Source organism: Pan troglodytes, chromosome 4, assembly GCF_028858775.2.
Source record: "Pan troglodytes isolate AG18354 chromosome 4, NHGRI_mPanTro3-v2.0_pri, whole genome shotgun sequence".
Lineage (NCBI taxonomy): Eukaryota > Metazoa > Chordata > Mammalia > Primates > Hominidae > Pan > Pan troglodytes.
The window spans coordinates 119,717,269-119,738,056 of NC_072402.2; the positions used below are offsets into that span (position 1 = coordinate 119,717,269).

The window sequence follows — 20,788 nt, forward strand, 5'->3', positions numbered from 1 at the left end:
TAGTGTGCAGGAAAAAAATGTCCGCACCTCAGCTATAATGTGAGGTTGGAACAAAAAACTGCGAGGATTTAAAAAGGTGTGCTTGTTAGAAAAGCAGAAATCTTCACAAATACTAGATTTAAAAAAATGGAAGCAAAAAATCGTTCATTTAAGTGATCATTTCAGTAGAGCTCTTTCACCGCCGTTCAGAGCCCCCCTAGCCATTAGAGAGAAAAACCAAGGCCGGTACAATGCGAGCGCAGTGTACCAAGGGAACACACACACAAACAAAAACCGAATCTTGAAAAACTAGACGTTGCCCAGCTACCAGCCCCCATCTGGTTTCCATAGGAACGCGCAATTCCGTTGCGTAGCGCTCTGCGCCGGTAGTTGTTCTGTCTCAGTTCCGGTTTTCCCTTCCAAGAGTCAATATTTCTTGTTCCCAGGCGGCAGCTAGAGCAGAAGGCGGATGAGTTTTGGACAGAAGAGGCTTCCGTTGAGGGGCGTGGCGACGCAGCCGCGGTCTGAGAGACCCGGTTCACGTGCAGGCAGCGGCGGATCATATTCCTTCATCTACCATGGCTCAGCCGGGAACTCTGAACCTCAATAACGAGGTGAGCGCCGAGGAACCTATGGGGCTGACTTTAAGGGTCCTCAAAACCAGCTCTTTTGAGACGCGTGGTTGGAGGCGGGCATAGAGGGTGCGGTTGGAGGAACTTTCGTGGTGGGCCCAGGCGGGTTTCCCGCAACTTGGAGTTTGGCAACCGGTAATTTCCCTTTTCGGTCTCCAGGTGACTGAAGTGAGAGACATGTGTCTGGCCCCACGAATTTATGTCTGTGGGACTTTGGGAAGACCCTTTAGCCTGTATGTTCAATATTCTCGTCTGTAAAGCGGAGCTCAAGATAGTTCGTCCCAGGGTTGTGAGATTAACTGAGATACGTAAAGTATTTGCAAGTGCCTGACCCTTAATAAACTTTCAGTACACAGTACCTGCTCTTTATTGCCTGTCGAAAATGAAGAGAGAAAGTAAGAGCTGTAGCTTCTAAGAAATTGGTGGTCTTGAATGAGACTGTATGCTCAGTACTTCGTTTCCTCTTCCAGTTAGTGTCCTATTTCTTTGCTTCCGTTTACAGCAGAACTTCAATAAAGAGCTGTTTATACTTGCTATCCTCAATTCTTTTTTCTGCTTTTTCAGTCCATTCTCATCAGACATTTGTTCTCACCACCGTCACTTCCATAGTGTGCGGTGTCGACAAAATACCATTTCTACCACTTATCCCCCTTTGGTTTCTGCTTCTATTCAACAAAGTAATGTCATCCAAAGTCTTAAAGTAAGCTGGAAACATAAGGATCGAGTAAGGACCTCACAGTTAGATACAGAAAGGAAATTCTTTATCCCGTTTATGAGCAAGTCACTGTTTAGATTATACACAGTAGTGTAAGGGATATTTCATATTTTCTAGTAACCTATACTCAAGTGAGACAGCTAAGCAACACTCACCTGTGTTACAGAACAATGTGTGAAGAATGCCCCCAAAACCTAGTAATGCAGAAAAGTTTCCAAAGGCGGCAGAATGAAGTGGGTGATACTTGTCCTTGGTCTTTAGGGATCTTGCACAGGAATTGCAGTCAGTGATTCAGGAAAGGGGAAGAAGTCATTCCAGGCAGAGGGACTGGTATAAGCAGGAAAGGGCTAGTAGCAGAAGAACCCGTGGGTAATACAGGGATAGGTAACTCTTCACTGATGGGAACTTGTGAGATGAAGAAGGAAATAAAACTGAAATATATTCTCTGCTGCCAGATTAACGAGTCAGGATTTCAGTTGACAGTGGACTACAGGATATGCTGAAGAGGGAAGCTGAAAGCAGTCACTATTTACTCATAAACATACATTAAGCTTATGCTTTGTGCCAGAAAGCGTTTGGTGGGCTATTTTGCATTAGGTTACCTGTGATGTATGAAAGATCAGAGTAATGTCCCTGGGATTTCAACCCCAGGGAGCTTCATATCAAATTTTGTAATGACTTTGATGATGGAAATGACAGGAGATGAGTCATTAAAGACTCTTTTAACACTTAGCTAACTTTTGTTCTTCTTCAAAACAGTTAAAATTTGACCTTTAGGAAATCTTCATTAACTCCTCTCGGTCTGGGTTAGGTGTCTATTCTTTGTGCACCCAGATTGCTTTCTCCTCTGGAAACACTTATGTAACTGTTTCTGTCTTCCTGTGTTTATGTGTCTATCATGTGTAGCACATATGTTTACTAGGTGATTAAATGAATTTATGAAAGCAGGAACTACACACATCCACCACTGAAGTCTAGTGTGTTCTAATGTGAAGGAGATAAAAAGGACAGAAAAAAGTGGAGATGATGGAGGATATTATAATTTAAAATTAGTGGGAAAAAAAACCCACAAAAGGAAAGAGAGATTTATCTACATAAAAATTGAATAACCTACCAAAGAAAAGAAAAATGACAACAACTAGAAAAAAAATACAGCAAATATGACAAAGGGCTAATGCCCTTAATAGGAAATACCTCATAGAAATTAAAAGAAACTATCTCAGAAAATAGGCAGAAGAAATGAATTAACTTCTTCAAGGAGGAAATGTATCTGAAAAATAATTTGAATTCGCTTTCAATCTTTTCACTTCTTTTCCATCACCACTAGAATCCTAGTACAGCTACTGTACTAGCTTCCCAACTACTTACATTGACTCTTCTCAAACTTTAATCTTTTTTTTTTATATGTATACTTTAAGTTCTGGGGTACATGTGCAGAACGTGCAAGTTTGTTACATAGGTATACATGTGCCATGGTGGTTTACTGCACCCATTAACCTGTCGTCTACATTAGGTATTTCTCCTAATGCTTTCCCTCCCCCTTTCCCCCCACCCGACAGGCCTTGGTGTGTGATGTTCCCTTCCCTGTGTCCATGTGTTCTCATTGTTCAACTCCAACTTGTGAGTGAGAACATGCAGTGTTTGGTTTTCTGTTCTTGTGTTGCTTTGCAGAGAATGATGGTTTCCAGCATCATCCATGTCCCTGCAAAGGACATGAACTCATCATTTTTTATGGCTGCATAGTATTCCATGGTGTATATGTGCCACATTTTCATTATCCAGTCTATCATTGATGGGCATTTGGGTTGGTTCAAAGTCTTTGCTGTTGTAAACAGTGCCACAATAAACATACATGTGCATGTGCCTTTGTAGTAGAATGATTTATAATCCTTGGGTATATAGCCAATAATGGGATTGCTGGGTCAAATGGTATTTCTATTGCTAGATCCTTGAGGAATCACCACACTGTCTTCCACTATGGTTGAACTAATTTACACTCCCACCAACAGTGTAAAAGCGTTCCTGTTTCTTCACATCCTCTCCAGCATCTGTTGTTTCCTGACTTTTTAATGATCGCCATTCTAACTGGCGTGAGATGGTATCTCATTGTGGTTTGGATTTGCATATCTCTAATGACCAGTGATGATGAGCATTTTTTCATATATTTGTTGGCTGCATAAATGACTTATTTTGAGAAATGTCTGTTCATATCCTTTGCCCACTTTTTGATGGGGTTGTTTTTTTCTTGTAAATTTGTTTAAGTTCTTTGTAGATTTTGGACATTAACCCTTTGTCCGATGGATAGATTGCAAAAATTTTCTCCCATTCTGTAGGTTGCATGTTCACTCTGATGATAGTTGCTTTTGCTGTGAAGAAGCTCTTTAGTTTAATTAGATCCCATTTGTCATTTTTGGCTTTTGTTGCCATTGCTTTTGGTGTTTTAGTCATGTAGTCTTTGTCCATGCCTATGTCCTGAATGGTATTGCCTAGGTTTTCTTCTAGGGTTTTTATGGTTTTAGGTCTTATGTTTAAGTCTTTAATCCATCTTGAGTTAATTTTTGTATAAGGTGTAAGGAAGGGGTCCAGTTTCAGTTTTCTGCATATGGCTACCCAGTTTTCCCAACACCATCTATTAAATAGGGAATCATTTCCCCATTTCTTGTTTTTGTCAGGTCTGTCAAAGATCAGATGTTTGTAGATGTGTGGTGTTGTTTCTGAGGCCTCTGTTCTGTTCCATTGGTCTATATGTCTGTTTTGGTACCAGTACCATGCTGTTTGGGTTACTATAGCCTTGTATTATAGTTTGAAGTCAGGTAGCATGATGCCTCCAGCTTTGTCCCTTTTACTTAGGATTGTCTTGGCTATGCAGGCTCTTTTTTGATTCAATATGAACTTTAAAGTAGTTTTTTCCAATTCTGTGAAGAAAGTCAATGGTAGCTTGATGGGGATAGCTTTAAATCTATAAATTACTTTGGGCAGTATGGCTGTTTTCACGATATTGATTCTTCCTATCTATGAGCATGGAATGTTTTTCCATTTGTATGTGTCCTCTCTTATTTCCTTGAGCAGTGGTTTGTAGTTCTTGAAGAGGTCCTTCACATCCCTGTAAGTTGTATTTCTAGGCATTTTATTCTCTTTGTGCAATTGTGAATCGGGAGTTCACTCATGATTTGGCTCTCTGTTTGTCTATTATTGGTGTATGGGAATGCTTGTGATTTTTGCACATTGATTTTGTATCCTGAGACTTTGCTGAAGTTGCTTATCAGCTTAAGGAGATTTGGGGCTGAAACAATGGGGTTTTCTAGATATACAGTCATGTCATCTGCAAATAGAGACAGTTTGACTTCCTCTCTTCCTATTTGAATACCTTTATTTCTTTCTCTTGCCTGATTACCCCGGCCAGAACTTCCAATACTAAGTATGTTGGAAAGAGATTAAGATTAAAGTTTGTTGTTATTCTTGCGAAGTAAAGTAAAAATTTATCTTTACTCTTCTAAAAAATAAACCATCACTTTTTACTCTATCTTGATGATTACTTATTGCATATTTTTGGTACTTTGAAGAGAGAATTTTTAATTGCTTTTATAGCAGCTTCCCTAACCTCCAGCACAGTACCTTGTCTACAGGTAATAAGAAGTAGGTATATAATGGGCAGATGAAAGCATAGATAGCATAACTGTCAACTAATGTTCAAATGAGAGGGAAAATCTCCTAAATGCTTTTTTTCCTCCCTTTCCATTAGAACTAGAGGAGAAATGCACAATTGAAAACAACAGTGCCATAGCATTTAGTGCGTAAATAATTTGCAAAACTAGAGCTAGATTTTCTCAAGTCATCTGTTTTCTAAAATTTAGGCAGCAGTGATATGTAAAAATCAGATTTAGGAGGTGTAGCAATCTGATGGAGTGCTTTAATTTCATAGGAAGGCCAAAGGCCTATATGTACAACTGACATTTTATTTTTATTTTTTATTTTTTTTTGAGATGGAGTCTCGCTCTGTCGCCCAGGCTGGAGTGCAGCGGCAGGATCTCGGCTCACTGAAAGCTCCACCTCCTGGGTTCACGCCATTCTTCTGCCTCAGCCTCCCGACTAACTGGGACTACAGGCGTCCACCATCACGCCCAGCTAATTTTTTTTTTTTTTTTTTTTTGTATTTTTAGTAGAGACAGGGTTTCACCGTGTTAGTCAGGATGGTCTTGATCTCCTGACCTCATGATCCGCCTGCCTCAGCCTCCCAGAGTGCTGGGATTGCAGGCATGAGCCACCACGCCCGGCCTATTTTATTGTTTGATAGCACATTACCATTAAGCCCATTAGAAAATTGCTTTTCATTTCATGTAAGACAGTAAAGGTAGAAACTAAAGTGCCAAAGAACAAAATGAGTTTCCTCCACATATTGTAAAACATAAGAATGTCAAGAACCACGTTTGTATGCGCTTATGAAGTTACAAAACACTTGTGTCATGATTAGGTGCATAGTACTTTTTAATAATTTTTTTCTGAAATATTAAATTAGGGCCTTTCCGTAAGAACCAATTTGTGTTTAGTTATTAAACTATTCTGGGAAGTTTTGCTAGGTGGCAGCATATGCCCAATAATGGTTAAATCGTAGATAATCACTAAGCACTCTAGGTATTTTAAAAAATTGTTGCTCATCAGAAATAAAAAGTAAAATCAACAATGAGTTATCATCCATATGATAAAATTAGGGTCCTCTTTATACAAAAATAATTTTGGCCAGGTGCAGTGCCTCACTCTGTAATCCCAGCACTTTGGGAGGCTGAGGCCGGCAGATCACTTGAGCTCATGAGTTTGAGACCAGCCTGGGTGACGTGGTGAAACCCCGTCTCTACAAAAAATACAGAAAAATTAGCCAAACATGGTAGTACGTGCCTGTAGTCCCAGCTACTTGGGAGGCTAAGGTGGGAAGATGGCTTGAGCCCGGGAGGGGGATGGAGGTTGTGATGAGTCGAGATCACTCAACTGCTCTCCAGCCTGGGCAATAGAGCCAGACCTTGTTTCGAACAAAGACAAGAAACCCAATAATTTTGTTAACTATGAATTACTTCAAACGTATGGAAAATAATGTAACAGATCTTCTTATAATCTACTTCCTATGTTTAGGAAATGTCAGTGTTTTGCTATATCTTAATGTTTAATTCCACCCATCTTCTTTTCTACCTCAGAGGTAATTATTCCTCTTGGTGTGTGTTTTTCTCTTCTATATTTTTCACAATTTTAGTAACATACATATCTATACCCAGTGTATAGTATTGTGTTGTATACTTTTAAACTGCATATCGTTTTACAAATTATAAATTGTAGTAGTCTCCCTTTATCCATGGGGGTTATGTTCCAAGAGCCCCAGTGTATGCTTAAAACCTCAGATAGTACCAAACTCTGTTATTATTATTATTATTATTATTATTTTCTGTACAGTAATGGGCAGGTAACGGATACAGCAGAAATACACTGGATGTATGATTTACATCCCGTGTGGGATGGAGTAGTACAGTGAGAGATTTCATTATGCTACTCAGAGTGGTGCACAATTTAAAATTTATGAGTTATTTATATTTGGAATTTTGGCTAACCGCGGGTAACTGAAACTGCTGACAACAAAATTGTTGGTAGGGGGGGACTACTGTATTTTATTCACCAAATGTTACTTTTCAGGTTTTATCCATGTAATACCTACAGATCTTTTGCATTGATTTAAAATACTACATTGCTATATGCTTTATTTATATACGTTATTTTCTCTCTCATGCTACATTTTGTTAAAATGATGCAATGAATAATCTTGTGTGTAGCCTTTTCCTATTGTTGAGAATGTGTCTTCTGAATAGATTCCTAGAAGTAGGACTTTTGTTAAAGTACAGCATGGTTTCCCCCAAAGGAGTAAATCAGTTTGCATTTCTACCAGCAGTGTATTTGTCTGTTTCCTCACAACTTCATACAAAGAATGTGTTGTCATAGTTTTTTTGTATTTACTAATCTGATAGGTAATTAATGAATAAGCAGAAGTATTAGTATTCTTAGAAACACAGATATACTTAGATTTTTCTTAACACTGCAAGTTCCCCTGGAACAATACTAGCTCTTAGAATAACTATTTTCTAATAACTATAGATTTTTGTTACAGGCTAACTCAAAATCATGGTAAAGTTGGTGAATTATCAGAGGCTAACTGGTTAGCCAGCTATCCCATAGCCAGCCAAAAGTCAATTCAAGTAGCATTTAATTTTGTCTTTGGACCAAAGTCTCCTGTCTGCTTTGTATATCAGAAACTTGCTGTCATTGTTACCCCAGAAATAGAGCTCATTCTCTAAAAAGCGAATTCATGTTAAACCTAAGTGTATAAGAGATTGTGTGAATGAGAAAGCTAGTTTATTAAAAAACGTGTCTAATATACATAATAAATGCTCACACTGTAAAACACATTCTTTTCCTGTATACTGACCATCAGCTGCTTGTTATGTAGAAATACAGAAAGGGGTTTTAGTTGCATGATTCATGTTGAACTGTGATGCATCTGTTCCCATAATTGAGTTATTCCAGAACAGATTAGATTTCTCAAGTCTCTGAGCTGGGGAACCCTTTCTTTGGAATTTCCTTGAGCTGGACACTGCCAACTTTTGCCTCTCTGTGGTTTCCTTTCCTGTGTTTATGTTGACTCTTCTGAGTCATCTCACATGGTCTTTTCTCAAATAGCTATATTAGACTTCCACTTTATTTATAGTATTTTTATACTGTCTATGCAAGAGATGCCCTATGTTTAGATTTTGCCAGGTTAACTTTAAAGGCTTCTGTATGTCTAATTTCTAGGCGATACTTCACTGTCAGTACATATATATTCACTGGGTATGTAAGTCTTAATTCTTTTTCTTCAGATCTTATAGATTGTCTTAAATGCGTTCTCTTGCTGTTTGGAAGACCCTCGGCTTGGCTTAATCAGTCTTGTTGGTGATGGCCTCAGATTTTCCCTTCAATTTCTGTCTTCAGACCCATTCCTTCTACTTCTTTTTCATTTTCTTTCTTCTGTGTCAGCATATTTTATTTACATTTCTATGCCTCTGTTTTCTCTGTGCTCACACTATTCCTCTGTTCTTTCTGTCCCAAACAATAATCATACTGTTTTTACAAATCTAACAATGATAGTTCTTGCTTTTGGTTAGAGTTTTGCCAAAATGTACTGCCATTAAGCAGTGCACTTGGACTTCTGGCAGTATTGGTGTGTTAGGCCTGTTCATTGACTTCTGGGTTGTCAGCCAACTTTACAATTCCTGGGTGACAAATAAATTGGCAGCCTTTTAAATCCTAACTTAAAGATTATATTTGTCATCATATTGCAAAAATCTAAGTGCTTGGGGAAACCTAAGTCTTAAGTATATGAGGTATTCCTTTTGCTTTTAGAATTCCCTTATCCATTAATGACAAACATAGTATTTCTTAAATTGGAATTTTAAAATTGGAGACGAGCTTTGTTATGATTGGAATGTAACCAAGGACCAACTCTGCCCACTGCAGTTTATTAGTTTAGTTAACAGTGGTTAGCAAATGGTATATTATCATTTCATGCACCTGCAAAGTTCAGCAATTAGAAACATTTGTTAATATATTTTAATGTGCAGTTCATCGCTTGCTATTAGTTTATTTTATGAATAACTTAACTTTAAAAAATGTATCATGACACTGTATAATTCTGTTTATGCAACGTGGCAGTTCTTTTTTTTTTTCCTTAAGCCTTGTCTGTGTGCCTTTTCATTTATGCAAAGTATGATTTTTTTTTCTAAATGGGTCTTTGAAACAAATTCCTAAGAGGTTAACTTATCTAGCGGGAAAGAAACCTGATTACTGTGCATTTTTAAAATATATTATGCATTTGAAACAGTGAATAGACAGTGTGTATTGCTACATTTCTGGTCATTTATTTAACCAATATTTATTGGACACATACTGTGTGCCATGCACTATGTTAGGTGTTAAGATGCAGTGTTGAATAAAACCAGATACTTGATCAACTTCACAGAATTTATAACCTACTGGGGAAAGACACATTAAAAATAATCAGATTAAAAGTAAAGTATTAAGTTACCAATTAAAGGTACTTGTGACCCTCTCAGGGAAGCCAAAAAAGACTTCACAGAAATGACAATTGGTCCAAAATCAGGATGAATAGATGTTAACAAGTTGACATGGGTAAAAAGAACATTCTGACCAGTGGAAATGGTAGGTGTAAAGGCTTTGTAGTAGACGTGAGCATGGTGAGGACAGGGGACTGAAAGGCCAATGTGATTCTTCTGAGAGCAATTGGAGACCGTTAAAGAGAGTTACATAAAGGTGCGACATTGGATATATACTTTAAAAAATTTTATTGTGATGGCATTGTGGATAACTGATTGGAGAGAGGCAAGAAGAACAGGTGTGGAGAAACCGGTTAACAGTAACTCAGCCAAGATTGCAAAAAGGTCAAGATAGGGAAAAAAGTGGTACAATTTGAAAGATAATTAGGATTTAAGATTAATAGGACTTGGAGATTCATTGTGAAGGATTAAGAGAGCTACCTCTAAAGACCTTTAGGTGTGTAACTAAAAGGATTGTTCCATTCTCTGACATATGAAACCCCTCCTCCCCACAAAAGAAGGGAAGGGTTTTATTGGAGGTGAAAAACATGAATTTAGGTGTGAATTTGAGGTGATTTTGAGCGCACTCAGAAAGAAATGTCAAGCAGGAAGTTGCACATTTGGGCTTGAAGCTAAAAGGAGTGATCTCAGCCGAAGGCAAAATGTTTGACTCCTCTTTGTTTAGGTGGCAAATTAAATATGCACACATAAGATCTCTTAAGGCTAAATAATATATTGTGAAAAGAAACACTGGCTTGGGACTGCCCCTTCAACTCTTAACATTTTATGACTGGGTAGAGGTGGATGAATTTTCAAAGAAGATCAAAATAGAGTGAGTAGAAAGGAAAGAATAAAACTAGAGTGAGTAGAAAGGAAAGAAGAAAACTATCTTGGAAAACCAAGGGAAGAATGTTTGAAGAAAGAGAAAGTGGTCAAAAATGTCAAATTTTTATTGGATTTCAGGGGCTTTTTTGGAATTCATTGGTGTCCTTAGTGACATCTTTTAGTAGACCGATGAGGATGAAAATCAAACTGGATTTGTGTGGCATGCAGAAATAGAGATACTGAGTTTGGACGTCTCTTTCTAAAAGCTTAGTTCTCCACACAACTGAAGAGGGAGTGGTCCTAGTGAACTATGTAATGAGGATGTTTATTTAGTCTCTAATGAAAATGACTCAATCATGTTTAAAAATCAGTGGGAAACAAGTGCATTAAAAGGAAGAGAATGACAATGCTATGGTAAAGGGATAATCCATAGTAGAGGTTCTAGGAAGGCAGAAGAGAATGGGCTCTAAAAGACAGTTAAAAGATAAACTCAGATATGTGTAGTGGTATTTCTTATATTGTAACTTTATTCATAAAGGAAGATGGGTCATGGAAGTACATTTGCATTCATGGTAGAAGAAAAATGATGGTTCCCAACTGATAATTATTTTCTCCACACGATTGAAAGAGAGAAAGGAGGACGGAGACTAGAGGATTTAGGAGAGTAGGCAAAAGCTTAAAACAGGCATTGTAGAGTGAACTGAACAGAAAAATATAGGATGGCTAGGAAGAATGGGGGTCCACTTGAGGTTAATTATGATGAATTTATAGTAGACAGAATGTTACAAGTATTTGCTGTTGGCATATGACAATGAAGAACTCAGAGTGTTTTTTTCATTCAGGACTATGGTTTCCTCACCAGAAGGACAGGAGTTTAAGAAATTGGCAGATGTTATCATGTATCTAAACTGCATAAAAAGAGGAACATTAAGTGTAGGAGTCAGTGGATTGGTGGTCCTAATGAAGTCAAAGATGGTTGTGGTGGGTGGAGTTGAACAAGCAAGCTGATAGAGGTTGTGATCACAGTGTGGAATATTTGAATTAATGGTTTTAGAAATTGAATATTATGAGTGATGACAAGGTTGACAGTGTGGCCATGGAAGTGGATGGCTGAGATAGAATAGATTAGGTCTTTAGAAAATAAGTAAAGAAGTGAAGATATAATTATCAGATGGGCTATTCAAGTGGACATGTAAGTTACACAGAATGATGGCAGAACTTAGGGTGTAAAGAAATTGTAAGTTGGTTGCTAATATCTTCAGTGAATAAGGGAGTGAATGACATGAAGGGTAAGAGAAGATATTAATTAAATGGAAGAGCCTTAAAGAAACAGGATGATGTTGATAATGTTATTTTGGCAAGAAGAATTTGAGGAATTTTGTGTGCCAGGCACTCTTGCAGGACAAAGAAAACACTATATAAATATTACAAGACTCCTGTTTTCTAGGAGCTTGCTGTCTATAGAAAAAGACAGCCACATGAGCCATTAGTAACAGTGCAGTGAGGTAAATGCTTTAATGACAGAATCTGTATAGTGGGGACCCCAGGGATGGAGTGGTTATCCTTAACTGAAGAAGTCATTGAAGGTTTCACTGGAATGACTATATCTGAACCTGAATTTTATGTAGTTCCTAAAGTGAAGAAGGGGAAGAAGGACATTCCAGGAGTAATTTTTAAGATGTATGCCTCCTAACTGATAGATGAAATATAAACTCCGTAATTACATGCCATTGCGCTGAAAGCTGTTATAATGTGTATTTTTTTATAACTATAATTTCCATTTCTTGGCCTATAGCTCTGCTTTTTGTTCTTAGAGTTAAACATTGTTCTCTAGTAGGGTGATTTAAATTATGTATTTGTATGTGTGTGCATGTGTGTGTGGGGGGGGCATTTATGTTTACATGCACATATGCTTGCACACAATGCCCTTGTGTTTGTGGATCTTCTTTTAAAATTATACTTGAAATAATTTGTTACTAAAAATAATGAAAGATTTGTTTTATAAATATGTAAAATAAATTGCTAGTTAAAAGCTAATTTCCTAATTAAAATAGTCATTCAACAAATTAAATTCCTACCATTATGAGTGAAGCTTTGTTTTAACGGTGGGAATACAAAGATGAATATGACAGGCTGTGATTTCAGGGAACTCACTGTTTATTATATTCCAAGCCCAGCAAGATATAAGTGTAACATTAAAATACTTATTTCGGGTAATACTGTGACTTTTTAAAAAATTATAACTTGTTTTTCTTAAGCTCTCAGACACATTTTTAGACTGTTGATTTATTCCTTCACTATTTATGGAAGAGGTTTGATTTCATCAAGCTACGAATATAGTTAGACAAAAAAAGTAGTTAAAGTGGTAGACTAAGTCTCAAATATTAAGACTCAAAATAAAGTGTGTTTGTTCCTGAAGTAAGTGCCTTTCTTCTAATTATTGCTTTATTCTTCAAAGGTTGTGAAGATGAGAAAAGAAGTGAAGAGAATTCGAGTTTTAGTTATCCGAAAACTTGTCAGGAGTGTTGGCCGACTGAAGTCAAAAAAGTTAGTCATTTAAAGTAATGATCTTGTGACTAATAAAATGTCAAAAGTTGTTTTTATTTGATACTTTAAAATGTTTAAGGTGGGATATAGAGAAGTAATTAAATGTCTTACTTATACACCATTTTTGTTTTGTATGCGGAGATGATGTGAGTGAGATAGAATGTGCTGTGTCAGCATGCCCTTCTATGGTTTGGACCATTATTGCTCAAGATACAGGATGAATTTTTTTGCTGCTTTTGCAAAACTCTCTTTTGGTCTTTTTAGAATGCAATTCCCTTGGGCTTGTGTGTTTTGTGTTATCAGAAGTTATTTTAAGATACTGATACAGCTTAACAAATCTAGTAATACCTTAAGAATTAGTTTTGAAGATTTTATATCACATTTTTTCTTGAATTGCTAAGTAATTTGAAATCTTCAGTACCTTATGAAAGTGTTTATTAGAACATTGTGTTCCATGTAATTTTTTGGAAAAATACAATATTTTGTATTTTCAGTATCACTAGTGTTAGTGAAAAAGTATTTTATTTATAGTTCTTCTTATGATGTAAGCATGAATACTTAGCCTTCAAGTATGTTTTGTTCCTGATTAATTTCCTTTCATAAATATGTCAAAATATAGCCCTTCTTTATTTTTTCCTTAAATGCCAGAGAGCAAATTTTCATTTGATAAAATTATAGTCAAACTCTAATTGTAAATTATGACATTTATATTACATTAAATACAATGTACGATTGATTGATTTAAAAAAGTGTTATTAAGGAACTAGAGAAGGCAAACTATCAAAAGTAATAGTCATTAGTACAATGGCAAGACAGTACTTATTTTTGCCATTTTCCAACATAGGGGTTTGGTTAGTAAATTGAGGTGTGTTTTGGGAGTGGGGGAAATGGACAGTGTAGGATAGTGGCGTGTTTGTTATTTAGAGATTTATTACGCTTTTCTAAAAAGAAATGAAGTGATTATCCATTACACTATGACTCTAAAATTAATGCTTTGCCTGGCTACATATCATAATGTATTTTTTGCAGGGGTACTGAAGATGCACTGTTAAAAAACCAAAGACGGGCGCAACGATTGCTGGAAGAAATCCATGCCATGAAGGTAAGGACTTGTGTGGGTGTGTATGTGTGTATGTTTCTGAGTATCCTGTTATCCTGCATTTTGTTTGTGTGTGGTATTGCTTATTTGAATATTCCCGAGAGTTGCCTAAGACATCTTGTATCAGTCTGTTTGGTGAAGAATGTAGCACATTTAGAAAATTGTAACATTTAAGCTTGCATTTTTCTGTTTTTGACTGAATTTGTTAAAGTGCTAGGCTAATTTGAGTCAAAATTGTGCCAAACTAAATTCATCTATGTTTAATAATGCCTCATGCCTCAGGTTTTTATTTTTACTGTAACTTTAGCGCGAAGTCAGTTCAAGAATTAAAGTCTTCATGCTATTTGGGAATGTGGATGGTGATATTGGTGGCTGACATCATGCTTTCCTTGTTGCCAGCTCAATAAATTTTTATGTATTGGTATCAGCATTTTATTCAGTTCTGTAGTAACTTCAAATAAAATTAGTGTTAGACCAATGTGATCCCATATTTTTGGTTTTTTTTTCAGTCAGACTCTTCACTAGCATAATTTTTAGGTCTTCTTGCTGCTCTTACTTTGAGGAAACTTTCATTTACCAAATGACATGACATTAAATGTCTGGGAGACTGTTTTACTGTAGAACTTAAAAACAACATTTGGTCCCAGCAATTTTCTTAATTGCAGGGTCATTTTGCATGCATGTTTGCCTATTATATTTTGGTATAACTTTCAAGTTTTGAATTAAGTAAAAGAGAAAGAAAACTCTCTAACAATATTTTAATTGAGTTAGGTTATCAAAGATTCTCAGCCTTTCTTCCTTTTAAAGGGATAGTAAAGTGTTTAATAGGACAAAGTTATCCCAGTTAATCTGAATAAAAACATCTAGGAAACGACTCTTTGATATGAAGTATATTTGTTTCTTGTGTTCTTCCTTCCCTCTGCTGCACACTATTATAAAATTCATGGAATCCATCTGATATAACTTTTATTTCTCAAAGTTATAATTCCCTTTTTATTCAGTCCTTCAGGAAAAAAAAGTCTTCTGTATTTGACTGTCAGTGATCATTTGTGTCTCTGTGGTTTGCAGATTATTTAGTTTTTTCATATACCTTTTTAAAATGATATTCCTATGAGAAATAAAATCTTTAGAGATTTTGTCTTGAGAATAGCAATAAAATAGGAAGTTACAATTTATCTCTTTCACTTTCTCTTAACCAAGGTTCTTACTAAATTACATTGCCTACCTAAATTTTTCCCTGTAATTTCTTCTGAATAGTCATTTTTGTAGTCTTAAATTATTCAGAGGCTTTGAGCTACTATATAATTGCTGATTTTATTTTACCATGGAAAGAATGCAGTGTGTGTGTGTATGCATGTGTATATATGTGTGTATATATATATATATATACACACACACACACATACAATGTATAGTTGGCTACTCTGACTTTAACTTCTTTTGTAATACTGTTTAAAAACTGGAATAAACTGGAATTTGTAAAATTTTTTATATATATAAAAAATATATACATACACACACACTACATTCTTTCCATGGTTTGTTATATATAATAACTTGTATGTGGTATATGAAGAGTTTGAGAACAAAAGATACTCAATCTTTAGAATACTTCCCTTTTGTAAATTTCAATGATACATTTGATTAATTAGAAAGAAAAGTTGTCCTTTTTGATCTAAATGTAAAGCCTGTTTTCTGTTTCTTGTTTTGAATCTCATCAGCAAAGGGAAATCTGATTCAGTGATAAAGTTTGTAGGTTTACAAGATTACCACATCACTACCGTGGTTTGGTTTGGTTTGGTTTGATTTGTGTTCTATTTTTCCCTGTGATTACGCAATGGAATGGTTGCATCATAGAAAGCCAAATTCATAGCCTATGTATTCCTTGAATTCATAAAATTCATAAAATTCATAGTATATATATGTCTTGAGTTTGTGGCAGGAGTTAGGGCAGGCTGGGTTGGCTACTTTGACTTCAACTTCTTTTGTAATGCTTTTTAAAAACTGGAATGAATTTAAATATAAAATGAATACTAGAAAGACTATATATTTGCTGTTCTTACGTGTCAAATTTTGTTCCTTATTTATGGTTCTTTTACAGATTTTGTTGTCTTTTCTAAACAAAGCAAATAAAGCATTTTTCTTAATTAAAAGGTCATTTGTAATTTTCTTAGGAAATGGTTATTACCTACTTGGGAGTATCAAATAAATGATGACAAAACAAACTCTCAATCTCAATTAAATTTGGAGAAAAGACCTCTGCTTATTTATTTTTCCAGAGAAATTTTTTGCTTGGCTCAGATACTGCTTCATTTTTATAGTCTTATTGATGACATACTATCCTGTTCTTGCTTTCTATAATAATAGGGTATTTTGTTGCAGGATGACTTCTTTGTGAAGAAATCATGAGTATTTTTAGAAATGAGAGTTTGCTTTTTCTGGCCAAGTAAGAAAAAAAATTGGCTTGATCTTTACACTATAAAATCATAGGTTCTAATTTTATAGACTATGGTGTATGAAACCCAAATCTTTGCTGCCTTTTCTATAATAATGTCCATACTTTTAACTTTGATATTAGTAGAAATATTGCCTTCTAAAACAGTTTCTTTTTCTTTGAAAGTTAGTTAAATTAGCCTATCAACATTTATAGATCAGTAAGTTACTTAACTGGAGAAGGAGATGGTAAAATTCAAGTATATACTGAAATTACTCAAAATGTGCAACAAGTCTCTTACTCAATAATAAAAGTAACAACTAGCTTTTACTGAGCATTTACTATGTGCCAGGCATTATATTATGTGTTTTATATTTACTGTCTCACTAGGTAGGTATCATTTTTATCCCTGTCTTACAGAATAAGAAACTCAAGCTTAGAGAAACTGAGCAACTTATAACTGATTATAAAGCTAATTGTGTTCTCCACTGTAGTATACTGCTTCAGTAAGTTGAGAACATCCTGTGATATATCCAGACTCACTTTCCTAGATATTGGAGGAGATAATTTAGTAAACATGAAACTTGCCATCTAGGGAAAAAAAGACCGAAAGATGTGCAACGTGTTTTCAGATCCTTTAATTCCTCACAGGTAAATATACACAGTAGCCTATATCTGTATTTCTTTTTTTTTTACTTGAGATGGAGTCTCTCTCTGTCACCCATGCTGGAGTGCAGTGACCCGATCTCTGCTCACTGTAACCTCCGCCTCCTGGGTTCAAATGATTCTCCTGCCACAGTCTCCTGAGTAACTGGGACTACAGTTGCCTGCCATCATGCCTGGCTAACTTTTGTATTTTTAGTAGAGACAAGGTGTTGCCATGTTGGCCAGGTGTTGCCATGTCGAACGCCTGACCTCAGGTGATCCGCCCACCTCGGCCTCCCATAGTACTGGGATTACAGGCGTGAGCAACCACTCCTGGCCTATCTGTATTCTTTTTTAACCTCTTCCTCTCTTAAGGCTGTTACTTCTTCCTATCCTGAATATTCTTTAAGATGAGAATTTATGTATTCTTCTTTGAGACCTTGTTCTGCCTGCTACCTCTTACTTCTCCTCTAGTTTAAAACTCTTTCTCCTTTTGTTCTATTCTTCCCCTAGTTTTACATTCTGAAATCTATTATTAAAATCATCCTTTGAGCTTGCAATCAGCAGTTAGGATCACTTTGTCTCAGGCTTCTGCACAGGTTGCTCCTAAGTGGTTGTCATTAGGAGATCACAAATAGAAAAAAATAGTATAGATTATAATCTGTAAAGGCATAAAAGTTAAGTAAAATGATACATCATCAAAATAATATAATAACTATATCATACCACTTGAACCTCACCACAACTCTAGGGAGAATCCCATTTTAGAGGACATGCTCAGAAGTATTCTAGGCTGTGTATACCCCTTAGATTGGAGGTTTATCATTGTATGTATTCATATACTGTTTAGAATTTTGTGATATTTCTGGTTATATATGCTTTTTTAAAAGTTACTGAGTTTTTTCTATAGTTTCACATACTGTGACTTTGGTAAGTTTTTTTTTCCTATGAATGCTTAAACAAGTTTCTCCGTAGGGTAAAAGATACCTTATTGAAGTCTGTAAGTACACTGTACTGTGTTAATTAGCTATGTCAACTTAACATTTTGTTCATTTATTCTATGAAACTAATTGTATTACAAGTATCGTTAATCTTACACTATAATTATTTCTGAGAGTTTTATTTGTGAGCCAATACAAATAATCGTGTTATCAAATCAGACTCAACGTGTTAGAGATCTCACCTAGAATCAGCTTTAGTAATAATTGTAAGGGTGCAAGTAGTCAAAGGGGACAGGAGAAGCAAGGAGAGAGATCTGGGACACTATGTAATTCCACAGGGTCCTTCCTTTCCACATCAGACGTGTACTTTCCAGCCCAGAGTCTCCAAATGAGGAAGTCTGGTTATTACCTCATATCAGAGAGCGTTTACATTTTGAAACTTCTCCGTGTAATATCCTAAGGTTATATAGCTTACATGATGTTCTCCAGTGTGCCAGGCTTCATAAACCCATAAATTCTGGGTTTGTTTATTGTAAGCATCCTTAACAAGGGACAGCCTACTAAGAGCATTCTTCAGATAAGGACCCTCCTCCTAACAAAAACTCATTATCCTATCTACCAGAGGGACTGCTTACCAGCATGTTAACACGAAGACTAAACAGCATCACCTCCCTTTGCTAGAGTTTCCTCCTGGTAAAGGAAGTGAATAGATCCCAAGACAGCTACTTTAATTCTTCCCTCCCTGATGTGTAATAATCTTCCTTTTAGCCTTTCTTTTGTGTTTCATAATCTCTAATAATACTGTATTTATACTTTTCCTTCCAACTTTTTGGAAAACCCTTCAAACCTATAGAAAATTGTAATACTATAATATAATAATAGTGTTTTGTATCACATCCATGTTTGTACCTTTACTATCAGTGTTGAGTGCTGGCACTTGATTTAAGTGCCATATGCCAGATTTCTCCATTGTAAAGGTATCTTTTCTGTTTGCTGTTACTAAGTAATCTGTGAAATGATACTGTGAGACTATGTGAATATCCTGTAGTCTTTCACCCAGCGATTAATGTTCTGTGGGTACATCCGTTAAAACGTTTTTATTGTTTCTATTTCTCTGCTGCAATAATTTATTTCTCTGATAGTATTTTCATTTTTTGAGAGCAATTTTTTTGAACACCATCAAGGATAGTGATAATAGCCATTTTTGCTTATGGAGAAGAAAAATGTTCTGTTTCCTTTCCTGTTCATATGCTGGGTAATTTTGGACTGTACCCTGGACATTATGAAGTCGCAGAGATCCTGGATTTGGTTATTTTTTTCGAATAAGTGGTTGTTTGAATGAATTTTCTTGGCTAGGTTTTAACTTTAAACTATGTTTCTTAGCAGTTCCAGTCTCAGTTTACATCTTTTGTCTTTCAGCAAGATGCTTTGAATCTGCTACTTGTCTGAACACTTAAGATGTTTAGAGATATCTTCTCTCTCCCTTCTGGGCTTACCCTGCTCTCTCAGCGGATAAAGTATCCTGAATTCATTTTTTCAGGGATAGCTCTGCCACTGTTTCTAAACCATGCTGATTGCAGTTGGCCTTAGGCTAAACTTTGAAGAAATGATAACTACTTGTGCTGTATAGCTTTCCATCTTCTTTCCTCCAAGTAAGCTTGGTGGACCCTCCATCAGAGTCTGTTTCCATTTACTCTCTAATATCTTCAGATAGGGCTTTTTGGTAGTATGTCCAGGTGTTATGGTTGTTTTCAGGGTTGGGGGGATGGGGATGATTAATCATGTTATCTTATTCTGAGGGCCTCAAGACACACTAAAATTTCGATTTTAGGAAGATGAAGAAGAATAAGTAAAAGAGACTGAAAAATGTAGCCAGTGAAGGAGAAAAAGAACCAAGAGTATCTAGGAAACTGTGAAGAAACTCTTTCAAGAAGGGAATGATGAATTAGGTGTTTTTAAAATGAGCACGTTTAAAAACACATTCAAATCATAATAGACTTCCTGCCTCTGGTCTCGCCTTCAAATCATGTTCTGCACTCTAACCAGTGACCTTTCTGAAATGCATATCTAATGGGACTTCTTCCCTGAATGATATACAAGACCCTTTGTGATCTGTACTCTGGCTGCCTCTTTGTTGCTTCTGTATCTTCCACTTACCCTGTACCTTTTTTTTTTTTTTTTTTTTTTTTTTACCAGCTAAACTGAATCCCAAACTTAGCAGTTTCAGGCCCCCTTGCCTACATCAGAGATTTTAAACATAGCACATCTCTGCCACCTGAATAAACATTTACTCTTCCTTCAACACCTAATTCTTATGTTACTTGCTCTAGGAAACTTTCCCTGGCACTTCTGCTCTAATCCCAGAAGAAGTACTTACCTACTCTATGCAGGCCCTTTTACTTTGTGTGTGTTTCTGCTATCATATGGTATAGCAGTCTGCTTTCATGCCATTCTTGCTGCTTAGACAGAACTTCTTAAGAAAATGGGTTATTTTACTCAATTAATTGTTCCTAACACCTAGTAATGTGTCTGATACATAGTGAATGCTGCTTGGCTAGCTGACTGAGTGACTTCTACTGCAATTTTTTTTTTTTACATGTTGGCACGTTTACAGTGTTGAGGTTGTTCTGAGTCTCTAAAGATAAATGGAATACTATGGAACTGTTACTAAGAAGAATCTGTAATCAGAAGCTTTTCTTTTTGCTTATTAAGTATCAGAAACAGGAGGAAAAAGGTTCTTCATTTTATACAGTCACCTTAGCCAATGCCCTGAGACCATATAACTTCAAATTTAATGTTTTAAAAGGTAGAACTTTTGTTTCTAAAAGAGCAAGCAAGATGTCCT

The 20,788-nt window shown here is 36.0% G+C and overlaps 1 protein-coding gene across 4 annotated transcripts in view; it reads left to right on the forward strand.

Annotated features, from left to right (window-relative positions):
- The first annotated feature begins 336 nt into the window (after positions 1-336).
- The window catches only part of SRFBP1 (serum response factor binding protein 1), a 110,890-nt gene continuing 90,438 nt past the window's right edge, over positions 337-20,788 (forward strand). For 2 of the 4 annotated variants that reach the window (XR_010157317.1, XM_016953677.4), the window contains exons 1-3: positions 379-593; positions 12,736-12,824; positions 13,854-13,926. Coding sequence is in view for 3 of the 4 variants with exons in the window: in XM_016953677.4 (XP_016809166.1) it covers positions 558-593; positions 12,736-12,824; positions 13,854-13,926 (198 nt within the window). In the remaining variant the exon portion in view is untranslated. Of the gene's footprint in view, positions 594-12,735; positions 12,825-13,853; positions 13,927-20,788 lie in introns of all 4 variants that reach the window. The other 2 variants (XM_063811472.1, XM_009449552.5) reach the window with 2 other exon arrangements.